Genomic DNA, 16,440 nt, shown 5'->3' with positions numbered 1-16,440 from the left:
GCTCCTCTACATACTACAATAGTAGCAACTAAAGAGTAAGTTCTCTTCCCTCAACACTTTCTATATAAATGTAGCATTCTGAGATTGCTCTTTCTCCATTAATTACATATCCAGGTTTACGGTGGTTCTGTTAAATGTGGATTTCTCTAATTTAATAAATGCATGCTACAGTATTCCCGTTCTAGAGCCCAAATCTCGGGCAGTTAAGTGATTCAATGTGTGCTTCATATTTAGATCTGTTTTCACTACACAACTACGTTTTACTATATAGCTGTCATTTTGTTTGCATTATTGATCAGGATATTTTCTAAAGCTTGGCAACCATTCTACAGTCCTGAAATAAGAGCAGAAGGTATAGTTTGAATAGCTTCAAGTTAAATTTCACAATACCCCTCTCACAAAATACAGCCGTTACCCTTTGGCCACTTGTTTTTACAAAAAGTACGCATGGCATAAAATTAGCTGGGTAATTGGTAAATGGTTTAACCATTTCTAACCAGATGAGTCATCTGGTACCCTAACTACCTGGGGGAAATTAGAAAGACATTACTAGAACCAGTCTTCTACTCTTTCATTCGCTATATTCAGTCAAATCATGGTCTCCTACATACATCATTTGAAGGACCATCAGAAAAGACACAGAGAAGCTGAACTGCCGTGGAAAGATTACAAGGCAGAAACGATTTTTATAAAATTCCTTGCATCAGTAGTCTGATAAGTGAGAGGACAACCTTGATCAAATTTCAGGACCGGCCAAAAGTTAATTGTAATAAGAATTTCTCTCTTATCCAGGCTCTAAAACTTTCTTTCCCTTGATATAGCTGTATATCTATATTCATTTACCTAAATATATACTGTGTTGTGTGTTGTGTGTGTGTGTGTGTGTGTGTGTGTTCGTGTGTATGCATCTGAGTCAGAGATCCCCAACCCCTGGGCTGTGGCCCACCACCGGGCCTTGAGCCATTTGGAACCAGGCTGCAGAAGTGGCAAGTGACCATGCCTGCATCCCCACTTGCGCGAGCAGCGGGTGAGTGCGTGCCCCCCACTCATACAGAACCATCCCTTCTTTCCCCCCCCCCTCCTGCCGGTCCACAAAGCCGGAAAGGTTGGGGAACTCTGGTATGAGAATTTGTGTCCGTGCGTGTGTGTGTGTGTGTGTGTGTGTGTGCACGCGCTTTCTCATTCCCAACCTCAACAGTTCGATTGCACCTAAGGGAAGGAAGGAAGGAGGGAAGCAGCACACCAGAGAATGCAATTAACAAAATATTTCTGGAGATCAGTGTTAGGATTGGGTTTCAGCTTGGGACTCGTGCTCTTAGGAACAGAGTCCAACAGCCAAGGTTTAACGTGGGGATGTTGGGTGACTGCGGATCATTCTCACACTAGGGAAGTAGGAGAAGGGATAATTCCTGCTGGGGAGAGAGGCATGCCGGTTGGGGAAAGAGGCATGCTGGTTGGGGAGAGGCTTCCCCGCCGCAACGTGGATGGATGCACGAAGTCAGGGTTGATGTAAGTAAATCCTTGGAAATCACTCTGATCGAGGCTTGCCAGGACCATCTGGTCTGGGGGTGTCAGCGCTGGGGGTGCCCGGGTAAAGAACTTGTCAAAGTTTTCGCCACTCCGGCCACACTAGAGCAGATGTAAGAAAAAGAAAAAGACAGAAGAGATATTGAGGGAAGACGCTGAGGAGAAAGTTATTCTTCAGCCTGTTTGGTACAAACATTTCTTTCCTCATTTACTAGCTATCGCTTAAACTACCTAAATCAGGGGTCCTCAACCTTGGCAACTTTAAGCTCTGCTGGCTGAGGAATTCTGGCAGTTGAAGTCCACCAGTCTTATAGTTGCCAAGGTTGAGGATCCCTGACCTAAATGATATTTATGAAATGAATGGTGAACACACATTCTGAATTTTACACTTGGATTCTGAGGAAGGAAAAAAACAAACAAGATTCTGCAAAGAGTTCTTTGCCCAGAACCACATGAACTCATATAGTCCTCATCTTACAGCCATTTGTTTAGCAGTTGTTCAAAGTTACAACGGCACTGAAAAAAGTGACTTACAGCCAGTCCTCGTACTTACAACCACTGCAGCCTCCACATGGTTATGTGATCAAAATCTGAGCATTTGGCACCTGGCACCTGTATTTATATTTGGCAAATACGATTTGCAATTTGCAACCTTCCCAGCCAGCTTCCAACAAGCAGAGTCAATGAGGAAAGCTGGATTTGTTTAATGACCTCGGGATTCACTTACTAACTGCAGTGATTCACATAGCAATGGTGGCAAAAAAAGGCCATAAAATCAAAGTACAACTTCACTTGACACCTGCCTTGCTTAGCAATGGAAATTCTGTGGTCGTAAGTTGAGGACTACCTGCATAACCATCCTTTTGTGATTCCTCTCATATTTTTCTATTCTTGAAAACATTGCTGAGAGCAAAATAATGTAAACTCTGTTTGAGGAATAATTGGTGAGCCTGTCATTTGGCAACCAACAGCTACTCACAGGCCTGGGTATGAAAGGTGGAGCAATTTCCAACTGTTCCAGTTTCTCCCAGTCCATCCAGCGGAAAAATCCATGCTCCCGAATATCCCGTTCCCCTTCTGGTCCTGAACCCAGGCGCTTCAGCGGATGTTTGGTCAAGAACTAGGGGACAGAGAGAACTTTGCTAACACTGCATTTTTATGTTAACTAAAGTACCAGATTGGAAGATATAATGGCAATGCAGAAGACCACTGTTATTTCAAGGAGCTTAGTGACATATTTTGATTTATCCTTCATATTACGAAAAATCTACTTTTCGTAACCTGTTTTTTTTTGGGTTTTTTTACTCTTGCTACTGAACAAAAAGAAAAGGAAGGGAGAATCTTCACCAAGCTGCAAAGCTTTCTTTACAGTGAAAGCCTCTTTGACTTTTAATTCCCATCCCAGAGTGATGGACCACACAGTCAAGGTCAGGTCCTTCATCACTCTAGCAGGGCCATGAAGTCATGGGACCAGGTTTTGGTGTAAACCCCCCCCCCCAAAAAAACCTTTGGGGTTATTGTTCTTTTGTTGGGAGCTTTGGCACAGACCTTAGCATTGCATACTGTGGGAATTGGCCACCCTTAGGACATCTCTCCCCTTCGTGGATTACTGCCTTGTCGGGGCAAAGGGGCTTGCGTAATACAATGAAGCTATGAGCTATGCCGTGCAGGGCCACCCAAGACGGACAGCTCATAGCAGAGAGTTCTGACAAAACATGATCCACTGGAGAAGGAAATGGCAACCCACTCCAGTATCTTTGCCATGAAAACCCCGTGGACAGTACAAAAACGACCTCCTGGAGGAATGTTGTCCATGGGGTCGCAATGGGTCGGACACGTCTTCGCAACTAACAAGAAGGACATCTCTGCTGTCATTTATTCGGGAGTCCCTGGCAGCTTATAAGAGATTTGGGTATCAGCTTGCTTGGTATCTATGCTTTTTTATGTTATGCTTTTAAATCTGTTTGCTTGGGCTAATAATAAAGCTTTTTAAAAATCCCTTCATTCACTGGTGTGCTTATTGTCTCTGGATCCAAAAGTACCAATTGCCTGGGCATCTGATACTTGCCCCGACACTTGGCAAAACAGAAGGAGACACTGAAATAAGCAAAAAAAAAAAAGGGGGGGGGTTTCCCACATCTGCCCATGGAAGCAGAGGCACACCCACGGGGGAAAAGAGAAGAAATAAATACTTAATTGTTTCCAAACCTAGTGATTTTTCCCCTATAAGCTGAGATTGCTTTCTAGTTTTGAAACCAAGCAGGGAACAAATCCATATAAATGTCAAAGGCCGGATTTCTTCAGAAGGCAGTTCATCAGTTCAGCATTCCTCAACGTAGCCCAGATGTGTTGGACATGATGCTGAGAGTTATTCGAACTGAAGTTCAATACATCTCAAAAAACAATGGGGAATCCTGTTATCAACTGACCCTTCCCTGCAAAACCGTACATCTTAGAAATGCTTCTTGTAGCACTAGATATGTAATGATATGTGGGAATGACCTTGTGACAGAGGAGCCGGAGGAGAAGCTGCCTAGGGAACTATCAGATAAGAGGGGAGGTAGCCTGCAGCTGCATAACAGGAAGAGGAAGGGGACCCAGAAAAGAACTTCCCTAACTTAATCAGATGGTAAAAGAGACAGTAGGAGATTTGTACTTTCAAACTTGTGAGATTCCGTTACAATGCAGTAGAATTAGCTGAACTGGTCGTGTTTCTTTTCTGGACTACCTGGGAAGGATGACAAGGTACAATCTTTCACGTTGTCTGAGGAAATATGATAAAGAGCCCCTTCCACCTAGGTGTGCCTAGGTTCTGAATCAAGACTCACTCCTTTGCAGATGGAGACACCCTCTCGTGAAAGAGATTTAGGATAGGATACTGTGTGTTCCATAATCGATTGGAAGAGCTCATCCTCATCCTCTCCATCAAATGGTGGCTGCAGACCAAGAAAATACAGGGAAAATAAACAATAAATTCTTTTTTAAAAAAAAAATATTTTATTTGAAGTTTTTAACATAACACCATAATTTATAAACAGAATGTTGTCTGGATAACATTTATAAGACAATCCTTAACAATTAATTTCTATGATCTATATTCCATTATGTTAATTCCATTTGATTTCCCCTTTCCCCAAAGTATCTTTCTTTGCAAAACATTAGATTAAGACAACTCTCATTATTTTAATTAACAGCAGTTAAGTATATAATTTCAATAATCCTATTTGTCATTTTAGTTGCCTTATCATAGATCCTGTTACCGAGTTTAAAAATAAACAATAAATTCTTCCACTTCCTCCACCCCCGCCCTAGAAAGCATAGCATGTGTGTGCAATGTTTGGTCCGTTAAATACATTTTCCTAACTTGGAAGTCTCGGTAATGTACAAAACTACTTCATGTAACACTGATAAACAACACTTCTTGCATCTTTTGAGCCACCTTTCCAAGTTTTGGGCAAAAGAAGGTTGCAGAATCGCACTTGGATTGATCCAGAGGACCAAAGTAGTCCTCTTCCGTGCGTGACGAACAAAATGTATGAAGGCCTCTGGAAAAACGGAAAGAATCTTACCCCATTTCTACTTTACATTTCTGAAATCACACGAAAGCTCCAGGTATCTTTTATTAAACAATGTCTTCTTGTTAGAACAGCATCGGCCCAGAAATTAGGAGGGCTGCACTGGCTGTTCCCCCAGGCCAGGGGTGTCAAACTCGCAACATCACGTGACGTGTCGTGACATATCGCGACTTTTTTTTTTCTTCCACTGCCGGCAACGGAGTGGGTGTGGTTTCGGCATGAGACATCCGGCCCGTGGGCCAGCAGATTGACACCCCTGGGTCAGGGTGGGGATGGGCTCTGCTGCTATGGCTAATCATTTCTCCTTGGACCCTGAGGGGGGTGGTTATGTTTGGAGGGCTTCTCAGTTATAATTTCGTCAGCTGGTCCAAAGTCACTTGGGTGAGATGGGCAACTGTGTAAATGACATTAATTAATGAAGAATTGTCCATCTAACACTAAACTCAGTGGAAACGTGACTTTCAGCTTTAACGCAACCTCTTTTTCTCAGTCTCAATTCTGAAGGTTTTCACTGGGCTAAGAACAGTGCTTTTTTTGTAAAAGAAAAAGGTGCCGGAACTCACACATGTCATATAACCCGCCTTGCCTACCCTACAAGGTTCCATCCAAAAAAGGTGCCGGAACTCCGTTCTGAGCATTCTATGACAAAAAAAGCCCTGGCTAAGAACCACTAAGCATCTTCTTCCCCAGGTTACTCCTAGCTTCTCATATGAGACTGGTGCTCCTTAAAATCCAGTAACAAAGGCTAGCTTACTGTCAGAGACTCAATGAGCAACAAATTCCCTACACCTAGCTACTTAAGAGATCAGTCCCTTATCTGTATCTTTCAAAATTAATTTGTTTCCCACTAGGAAATGACGAAAATTCTCTGGAGCACACATTCCCCCACCCAGGAGATAGTAATGGCTGAGTTTAATCCCTAATAGCCTTTGCTTCCTGATCTCATGGCTTCGTGGCTCTCAATCTTTTCTCTCGGTAATGTAAACGCATATTTGAAGTGGAGTCAATGGTAAGGAATCCTTGCATACACCTACCAGAATCCTTGCATATAACGTACCTGTCCAGCTAACATTTCGTATAGAAGAACACCAAATGACCACCAGTCCACAGACTTCCCATAGGGCTGATAGGCTATAATCTTAAGAGAGGGAAAAGCAAGAATTTGAGCCCTTTAAGGTATATCTCATTTCACATTTTGATCAGAGGCAGCTTCAACCAAGCAGCTAAAAAAATTAAAGATACATTCATCTACAACCAAGCCAAATATAAATAATAAAGCCAAGAAATCCAAGAGAAAAATTCATGGATCTCTACTGAGACCAAATACTTAACTGAAATAATAGTATCTTGTCCAAGTTTGCAAAGTAGGAATCGTATTTAATATAAAGTAATGAACAAAGAGGGACACGGTGGCTCAGTGGGTTAGGACGCTGAGCTTGTCGATCAGAAGGTCGGCAGTTTGGCGGGTCGAATCCCGAGTGCCGTGTAACAGAGTGAGCGCCTGTTACTCGTCCCAGCTTCTGCCAACCTAGCAGTTCGAAAGCACGTAAAAATGCAAGTAGAAAAATAGGGACCCTTACGGTGGGAAGGTAACAGCGCTCCGTGTGCCTTTGGCGTCTAGTCATGCCGGCCACATGACCACGGAGACGTCCTCGGACAAACGCTGGCTCTTCGGCTTTGAAACGGAGATGAGCACCGGCCCCTAGAGTCGGAAACGACTAGCACGCATGTGCGGGGGAACCTTTACCTTTACCTTTTAATGAACAAAGCAAGCAAGCCAGTACAGGTAGTCCTCAACTTACAGCTGTTTAACGACTGTTTAAAATTATGATGGCCTTGGAAAAAATGACTTGTGACCTGTACTCAAACTTATGACTGTCCTACTACCCCCACGGTCGTATCATCGCAATTCAGGCACTTGGCAGCCAGCTTGGATTTACGATTGGTTGAGGCATCCTGCAGTCACCTGATTGCAATTTGTGACCTTTATTTTGCCAGTTTCCAACAAAAACACCCATTGGGAAAGCTGGATTTGCTTAATGACTGTGTGATTTGCTTACTGACCATGATTTGCTTAATGACACTATACAAATCAAGTCTGATTCAACTTACAACCACAATGACTTATGGCAGAAATTCCGATCCCAACTGAGGTTGTAAGTCAGAAGTAGGAAATTCTGGAGCAAAGTTTCCACTAATGAATAAAATATGTACTGCTGTGTACTGTTATTACAAAAGAAGGTGGCTTATGAAATACTTAGATTGTAGAACATTCAGGGACGGATGGTTGCATTTTGAACTGATAAATAAAACAGTAATTTTTAAATGGGGCAGATACATTCCATGCAGTTTGACCCCAATAAAAACCTGCTATTCTACTCCTCACACTGTGTTTTATTTTTCAAGGATGGCTTGAAGTAAAAAGCATTGCTGTGATTCAACCTAAAAACCATGGTCATAACACAGTTAGGATCCTGGACTTTTCAACCAATTAAGATTGAAATTCAATAAAAGAACAGAGTTTTCATTCACTCACTGCCCACTCCATCCAAAATATTCTGAGCGCCAAACTAGACACAAAGGAGAATTTCAGAACTTAAAAGTGAAATAGCCTAGGCAGAACATAGTGCCTAAGAGGGGATAAAGGAAGGTTGAGTCCCTGTATTTAAATAATTCACATGTTTAATTGTAAAACCAGATTTCAGATGCAAAAACACACTAACTACAATGGATATATTGAGTGTGAATGTACTATGTAAGCCTAGGCTGTGGGAATCTGAAACCCTGAAATTTTAAAGAGCAGCAGACTTTAATATTTATAGAGTCCAGAAAGGGATCCAGGTTATTTATTGTTTGGTCAATTGCATTTGGATGCCACTTATCACTTTATTTCTAGGACCAGGGCATTTTGTAAAATAATACAATAACACCAAACTATTACAGATTTAAAAACAAATAAAAGCAATTAAAACTAGCCAACCGGCTAAACCGTTAAGACAGTGATGGCGAACCTTTTAGAGACCAAGTGCCCAAACTGCAACCCAAAACCCACTTATGTATCGTGGGGTGCTGGCTGGGTGTGGCCCATTGGGTGGGTGTGGCCAGTTGGGTGGGCGTGTCCCTTGGGGGGCACCTGGCTGCGGTGGTAACGGCAGATTGGGTGGGACTAAAAAGTTCAATCAATCAATTCCAACTTTGCGAGATCTTTTTTTTTCCTGCCAGAAGTTGAAACTGGATTGATTGAACCTTTTTTTTTTTTTTTTTGCACATGGCGGCGGAGGCCTAAAGCGAAAAGGTTTTATAAAACCCAACTGAAGGCCCAGGACTGGGGTGACGGCACATGTGCCCACAGAGAGGGCTCTGCGTGCCACCTGTGGAACCACCATGGCGTTAAGACATTTAAACTTATGACCTAAAAGCCTGACCACTGAAAGGAATTTAAGATTAGTCCCCTGAATCTCTGTAGAGAGATGATTTATTTAAAAATCCAATAGTAAATAAAACAATCAAAAAGAATTAAACCTTTAAAAGCAGTTTTTTTAAAAAAAAAATACAAGCCGACTTCCTGTGGCGACGCGACGCCGAAGACAGCCGTTTTCGGGCTGCCCGCTCCGCAGCTGTGTTTTTCCATCGTAAACAGTGCCGATCAGCTGTTTAGATGGATTTGAAGCCCCCTCCTCGGGAGAAGAGGAGGGGGTGAGGCCCCAGGTAGGGGTTGAGCTCTCCGGGGCCGCCTGAGCTGAGAGCTTGGGCGGCTGAAGGATGAGCCCCCCCGAAGCCTGGGTTGCTCCGAGCTGCGCAGCGCCTCTGCTCTGGGATTTTTGGAGCAGAGCCAGGTGTTAGCAACCACCCCTGCCAAAAGGAAATACTTTTGATTATCAAGATGCAGGCAGAGCGGTACAGGAGGTCAAGGTGAAGTGGACTCTTTATTTTTACTCTCTAGCTCAATGGATTTTATAGCTTTAAAGTGAAAGTGCGCAATAAGTGAAAGTGGGGGAAGATGGCGGCTAAAACTTCTAAAGCTCTTCGGAATGCGGGGTCTTCCCTGGTGCAAGAGACCTCATTGCAAGCTTTGCTTCCTCCCGCATCTCCCCCGGTATTGACGCTTAAGGATTTACAAGATGCTCTTGGAAAGCATGCACAATTGATGTCTGATATGATGGATGAAAAGTTGAAAAAGCTGGAGGAGAAAATGGAGGAGAAAATGGAGAAATTGGAGAAGATGGAAGAGAAGTTGAGAGCAATGAGGGTGGACATCTTGTCTATGGTTGAATCCGTAGCTGAATGTGTGCAACAGCTGGATGTAAAAGTGGAGGATCTCAGTCAAAAGAACTCTATATTAGAAGCAAAGGTATTAGAAAATGAAAATATAAGGGATAAAATGGACGGAGAATTGAGCCTTGTTCAGTATCATCAGATGCAGTATGCTATTAGAATCAGGGGTTTAAAGGAGAATGGTAAAGAAGATTTAAAGCAGCTGATCTCTGAGGCTCTGGAAGGGGTACTGGGCCAGCCAGCATCTGAAATTGAGGGAAATATGGACAAAGTTTTTCGTGTAAATTCATGGATTGCAAGACAGAGGAAGTTACCCAGAGATGTGGTGGTCTACTTTACAAAGAGAGTAATTAGAGATGAAGTCATTCAAGCTGCTTATGATACTAAATTGATAGTGGCTGAGCAAGAAGTTTTGGTTTTAAAAGAGATCCCTCCGAAGATCCTAAGGAGAAGGAAAGATTTTGCATTTCTAGTACAGGAACTTAAGAAACGTGATATTAAGTTTAGATGGGAGATTCCAGTTGGATTGGTGGCGACACACGAAGGTAAAAGATATCGTTTGGTTACTGTGGCTCAGGCACGTGATTTTTATAGTAATGTGTTAAAAACAACCCCCCTATCATTTTTGGAAGCTGCAAAAGGATACGGAGTGGGAAAGCTTCAAGATGTTGCAGATAGACAGACAGAGGACAATGGTGTTGGAGGGGATCAAGTCACAGTCTCATCGGATGCTGCAGGAGGCCAGAAGAAGACGCGTGCCGCCCTAAGAAGAGCGAGACAAGAGCAAGAGCAAGACCAGCAGAAAGTTATGGAATCTCCAAAGCGTGCTTATAGTGAAGATGGGGGAGGGGAGCGGTCTAAAGAAGTTTTGGGGGTCATGACAGATGTGCTCCAAAAGTTTTGGGGCGTTAAGATTGCTGATTAAATTTTTAAATTAGAATGTCAATGGAGTAAAATTATTATAGAGGAGAAAGAAAGTTTTTTTTATATTTTACACAATTTAAGATTGATGTTATTTGCTTGCTAGAAAAGTATATTAGGGTTATGGACTTAAAGTATGTGTTGAACTAAGAATGGGTACGCAAGCTCCTAATTAACAATAAGTTGTCTTAGAGACTGCCTAAACCTTCTTTTTATACTCTTTTTATTTGAACTCAAGGATGATTAGGAACTGCGAGACATTTGGCGTGATACATGCAAGAACTATTTTTGATTATAGTTTAGTTTGGTTGGAGATTATTAGGTTAACAGAGATAGGCGCTTTTGGCGCGTAACAGAGAATTTGTTTGGAAATTAGAGAAAGGTGGGAGAATGCAAATAGCAGGTGAAAGTTTTTTTTTTCTTTTCTTTTTTTTTTGAAATTAATATGAATAAGGACTGGGATTAAGAAAATTTATTCTGAGTAAAGTTCTTTTTCTGTTTTCCTTTTTTTCTTTTTTACTTTATTTGTAATATTAATATTCTTTGTATTCATTTTATGTGAGCTAGAGGGAGATAGAATTTATAGTTTATTGTTGATAACATAGGGGTGTTTACCTTTGTTTTTCGATTTTATACCCTGTATTTAGCTCTGGGAAGTCGGGGGGGGGGGAGGAGGGAATGGGGGAGAGGGATAGGGAGGGTTGGATAGGGGTGGGGGAGGGGGGGATTAAAGTCAAAATGTATTGTAAAACTTTTTAAATTAAAAAAAAAATACAAGCCAAATTATCCAACCAGCTAAAACCATCAATTAGCTTGACCACAGAAAGAAATTTAAGATGAAAATTCTCTGCACTTAGGAGATTATCCCTAAACATAGGAATTGCAGAAAAGACTCAAGTTAAAATGCTAACCAGCTGCAGCCAAAAGAATGAGGCACTTGCAATTGAAGATGTTTCCTTAAGTGTCTTGGCTATAAAGCCATTGTGGGTTTTGAGTCTCGCCTTACATCCTGCCCAGAAACAAACTGGAAATAGCAAATTAAAGTAGATGGGACCTGAGTAAATTATGTTTTTAAGTACTAGCAGCCAGTTGTGGAGATCTGTACCTCTGGAGCAATATAGTCAGGTGTTCCGCAAAAGGTCCGGGTGGTGATGCCAGGGAAAATATTTTCTTTACACATCCCAAAATCTGTGATCTTAATGTGGCCATCAGCATCCAACATGACATTGTCCAGTTTCAAATCCCTAGAGACAATAATATGAAAAATTGGAACAGAGTCTGTCCAAGAGAGGGCTCCAATTATACAACGACCGCAGAATCTCTAGCTACCGGAAGACCTCACTTAATGACCAGTCAGTTAGTGACTGTTCAAAGTTATGATGGACCTCCCAGATCTACTTACAACCCAGTTCCAGAGTTCTGAGCCCTCCCCCCCCACAGTCATGTGATCGCATTTGGGCACTTGGAAATCAGCTTGACAGCCATTTGCACCCTCTCATGGTCACATGACTGTAATTTTCAGCATTTTTTTGCCCATTTCCAACAAAAAAACAACAACACCCATTGGGAAAACTGGATTAACCACTGTCACGTTCGCTTAACAATCATGGCGTTCAATTAACCACCGCTGCAAAAGCGTTGTAAAATCAACACTGTCGCGTGGTGACCCACTTGATGACCGCCATGACTCACGACCATAATTCCGGGGTCAATTATGGTCATAAGTTGAGAATTAAGCTGACTCTGCCCACTGCCAGGAGTTTGATCCTGACGGGCTCAAGAATGACTCAGCCTTCCATCTTTCCAAGGTGGGTAAAATGAGGAGGACGCAGATTGTTGGGGAGCAATAGGCTGATTCTGTAAACTGCTGAGAGAGAGCTGTAAAGCACTGGGAAGCGGTATATAAGTCTAAGTGCTATTGCTACTACCTGTATTCAGATTTTGATATTGGGAAGAAAAAAAAAGAAGTCTGGAGAGATCATGGGAGAGAAGGAAACGAGTGGAGCTGTATCTTCTCAATTCTTACAAAAATGTTGGGATTTTGTAGTTAGCCCCAAAGTGCTGTAATCAAGATCCCTCCATCTCCTCCTCTGCCTTGGGTGGGCACGGCGAATGGACAGCAAACAGAGACTCACCTGTAAATAATTCCCTTGTTATGCAAAAAGAACAGGCCAATTGCAATTTCAGCTGCATAAAACCTGTAGGAGAATAGAGGGAAAGATGGTGACTAGAAAGATGACGGCAAATAGCTCGTGGCTAGCATCTTCAGAGTGCTTACGGCATTTTCCCATGCTGTGTTGGGATGGTTATTGCCAAGCCTATTCCTGAATCAGGGCAGTCCGTGTTGGGATGTTCAGAGCAGCTTTTCCAGAGCATGTTTTTTTAACCCAGTGATGAAGGTCTGGCCCTGGCTGCCCTGCCAGGTGGGAAAACATCTGCCGGGGGGCAGAGCAAGAGCAGATGCCTCCTTCTTTCTGCCAGAGGACAGAAACCACTTGCTGAGAATTATTTCTTTATGAGTGCCTTCAAGTCCGTTTTTGAGTCCTGGTTTCTAGTCTGGTGCCTTAACCACTGTACAAACTGCATTTTTTTGCAAGGAATGTTCATATTTATTTATTTATTTAATTTAATTTATTTTATTCGATTTATATACCGCCCTTTTCCCGAAGGACTCAGGGCGGTGTTGATCAGGTCGGCAGTTTGGTGGGTTGAATCCCGAGTGCCGCGTAGCAGAGTGAGCACCTGTTACTCGTCCCAGCTTCTGCCAACCTAGCAGTTCGAAAGCACGTAAAAATGCAAGTAGAAAAATAGGGACCACTACAGTGGGAAGGTAACGGCGTTCCGTGCGCCTTTGGCATCTAGTCATGCCGGCCACATGACCACGGAGACATCCTCGGACAAACGCTGGTTCTTCGGTTTTGAAACGGAGATGAGCACCTATATATATATATAAAGTGATGCTCCACCTCATCTGAAATCATGCAATCATATTACCTCACAATCCCATAAATTATTGCTTTCCCACCTAATTCCATTGTATATGCCAGGGGTGGGGAACAACAGCCCTTTTATGACTTGTGGACTTCAACTCCCAGAATTCCATTCCCCACCTCTAGTATATGCAGATTAGTTGTCTACCACCTTTCTGACTTGGCTGCTGGGACACAATCCTTGCCCGTGATTCTCAAAATCAAACTAAACGTTTCAACCAGTGTTACTTCCGGTTTCTGGGGGGGAAAGTGCCCCGTAACAATGGGTTCGCTTAACAACTGCCATTAAAAAGATCATAAAATTGGGCACAGTGAGATGATGACCTGCTTAGTAAGTGTCACGAATTATGACCATAATTGTAGAATCTATTGCAGTCCTAAGTCGAGGACTTCTTATAACCTGAGAAGTAAAACAAGGAACAATGCTGCTGTTGGGTGATAGTGCAGGGCTGGACTAGACTAAGATATTATACTAGATGACCAAATAACCAGCCTTACTGTCCTCTGGAACTAATCATGTTTTTTAAATCTAATTTAAGTTTTTAGAGTAACTTTTCTTTGGACTGCATGATGGTTGACATACAATTAGTGTGAAGCAATCCCAGCCACGTTCCCAAGGAGACTCACGTACATAGCATGGGGTTCCTTGAATTTCCCAACCTTCTGGATGTGATACATTAGATCTCCTCCATTGACATACTCCATAACGAAATATAGTCGGTCCTTAAAGGAAAAAAAAGCAGAATATGTCCCCAGATGAACAAACTAAATAATTAAAGTATTCCCTAAATTAGTGTTTCTCAACCCCAGCCATTTTAATATGTGTGGACTTCAACTCCCAGAATTCCCCAATACTTTGTTTTCTCATTTCCCTAACCATCCTTTTATTTAACAGGACTAAAAGCTCTAGCATCCTTTCATCAGTTCACCAAATAAAACATACTTTGGTTATGTAAATAAGCCCTCATTAACTAAAAAGTAAGGGACGTGGTGGCTCAGTGGGTTAGGCCGCTGAGCTTGTTGATCAGATGGTCGGCAGTTTGTCGGGTCGAATCCTGAGTGCTGCGTAACAGAGTGAGCGCCAGTTACTCGTCCCAGCTTCTGCCAACGTAGCAGTTCAAAAGCATGTAAAAATGCAAGTAGAAAAATAGGGACCACTCCGGTGGGAAGGTTAACAGCGTTCCGTGTGCCCCTTTGGCATCTAGTCATGCCGGCCACATGACCACGGGGACGTCCTCGGACAAGTGCTGGCTCTTCGGCTTTGGAACGGAGATGAGCACCGGCCCCTAGAGTCGGAAATGACTAACACGCATGTGCGGGGGAACCTTTACCTTTACCTTAACTAAAAAGTAGTGTTATTTTTATAAGAGGTGTCTATCTTTGGCAACTTTCAGGACGTATGATCTTTTAACTCCCAGAACTCCCCAACCAGCATACCTGTCTGGAGAATTCTGGAATATGAAGTCCACAGGTCTTAAAAGTGGCCAAGGTCGGACACTCCCGATCTATTTAATTAAAGGGCTAATATCTGTTTAATGAAATAACTCTGGACAAGAGAAGAATTACCGCTGTTTGAAAGGTAGAGTGTAGCTGAGTTAGGAAATGTGGACGTTCCCCCATGGCTAAGACTCGCTTTTCCACCATAGTACATTCTACATCATCATCTTGGATTATCACATCTTTCTTTAGGATCTTGATGGCATACAGCTCTTCTGTCCCCCGGCGCTCAGCCAGCATCACCTGTGGGGAAAGAACCCCAGAGCCTTGGGTCTTGTTCCCACCTAACTTACGGGAATTCTAGCCTGGGCAAGGGCCCACAATTTGGGCACTGCCAGTGCTTGGATCCTTGTGCCTCCCTCTCTGTGCACCTCTGAGCCACTGCCTAGTGCAGGGGTAGGCAACCTCGGCTCTTTTATGACTCATGGACTTCAACTCCCAGAATTCCTGAGTCAGCATAGAGTTGAAGTCCATGAATCATAAAAGAGCCGAGGTTGCCTACCCCTGGCCTAGTGGAAGACCCACCTTGCCAAAGCTTCCTTTGCCCAGAACCATGAGGAAGTTGAAGTCCGAGATGTGGAAGCGGTTGATGCCAAAGAATCCACCCCGCTTGGAGTCGGTGGGGCTCGGAGATGGAGATGGGATAGGGCCGTGGCGAACCTTCTGCAAAGCGAAAGGAAGAAACACGGGCGTGAACATCCTGCAATCTCAGAATTAAGGGCATCCCAGCTGGAGTTACGTGCAAACATCAGCAATCTCTGCCATTTTGAAGAGGGTGCCTTGGGGAGGGGGGCGGTGTTTCAGCTGCTTCTTCATACCTTTGAAATGGAAGCTGGTACAAGGTACATTTAGTACATAACGGTAAAAGTCTTAGGATATTAGGGAGGGTGTGAGAATGAACAATGGAGTGTCCCAAAGGTGCTTTTTCAAGAGGCAACTGGACTTTCTTTGTTTTTCTTTGAAGGTGTTTCGCTTCTCATCCAAGAAGCTTCTTCAGCTCCGACTGGATGAGAAGACGTTTCTTCAGCTCCAAGTGACCTCAATAACTCTCCAGAAGGCAAAGGACCAGCTGTCTGCAAGGAGTATAAATCCTTCCCACCATCCAGTCAGAGCTGAAGAAGCTTCTTGGATGAAAAGCAAAACGTCTTCAAAGAAAAACAAGGAAGCCCAGTTGCCTCGTGAAAACGCACCTTCGGGACAACCAACACCTGGATGACTGAGAATCTCCATGAACAATGGAGTGATTTTATTTACGGTATTTATTTAGTTACATTTATATACCGCCCTATTCCCTGAGGACTCAGGGCGGTTTACAGGGAATTAAAAATCCAACATACAAAAGTTATAAACCAAATTAAAAAATATTAAATTGACCCTGTACTCAATTAAAAAGAACCCCCAATTAAAAATTTCTCCTCAGCCTGGGCCCGAGAGCTCGAAGAGCCAGGTCTTCAGGCCCCGGCGGAATGATCGGAGGTCGGGGGCAGTTCTCAGCTCCACCGGCAGCTGGTTCCAGAGGGCAGGCGCTCCCACTGAGAAGGCCCTATCCCTGGGTGTCACCCGCCGGCAATCTCTTACCAGCGGGACCCTGAGCAGACCCTCCCTGTGGGAGCGCACTGGGCGAAGGGCGTTTGATGCCGGCAGCAGGTGTTCCC

General features: G+C 43.3%; 1 protein-coding gene across 1 annotated transcript in view; it reads right to left on the bottom strand.

The window, feature by feature from the left end:
* Window positions 1–1,377: 1,377 nt before the first annotated feature.
* The window catches only part of PRKCG (protein kinase C gamma), a gene marked incomplete at both ends in the record, with an annotated part of 50,186 nt that continues 35,123 nt past the window's right edge, over window positions 1,378–16,440 (bottom strand). The window contains 9 exons of the mRNA XM_083376730.1: window positions 1,378–1,629; window positions 2,507–2,647; window positions 4,356–4,463; window positions 6,160–6,240; window positions 11,404–11,542; window positions 12,434–12,496; window positions 13,920–14,011; window positions 14,855–15,028; window positions 15,311–15,448. Coding sequence (XP_083232856.1) covers window positions 1,378–1,629; window positions 2,507–2,647; window positions 4,356–4,463; window positions 6,160–6,240; window positions 11,404–11,542; window positions 12,434–12,496; window positions 13,920–14,011; window positions 14,855–15,028; window positions 15,311–15,448 — 1,188 coding nt within the window. The remainder of the gene's footprint in view (window positions 1,630–2,506; window positions 2,648–4,355; window positions 4,464–6,159; window positions 6,241–11,403; window positions 11,543–12,433; window positions 12,497–13,919; window positions 14,012–14,854; window positions 15,029–15,310; window positions 15,449–16,440) is intronic.

This window comes from Vipera ursinii, assembly GCF_947247035.1.
Source record: "Vipera ursinii genome assembly, chromosome: Z".
Lineage (NCBI taxonomy): Eukaryota > Metazoa > Chordata > Lepidosauria > Squamata > Viperidae > Vipera > Vipera ursinii.
This window is presented reverse-complemented; position numbering and strand designations above follow the sequence as displayed.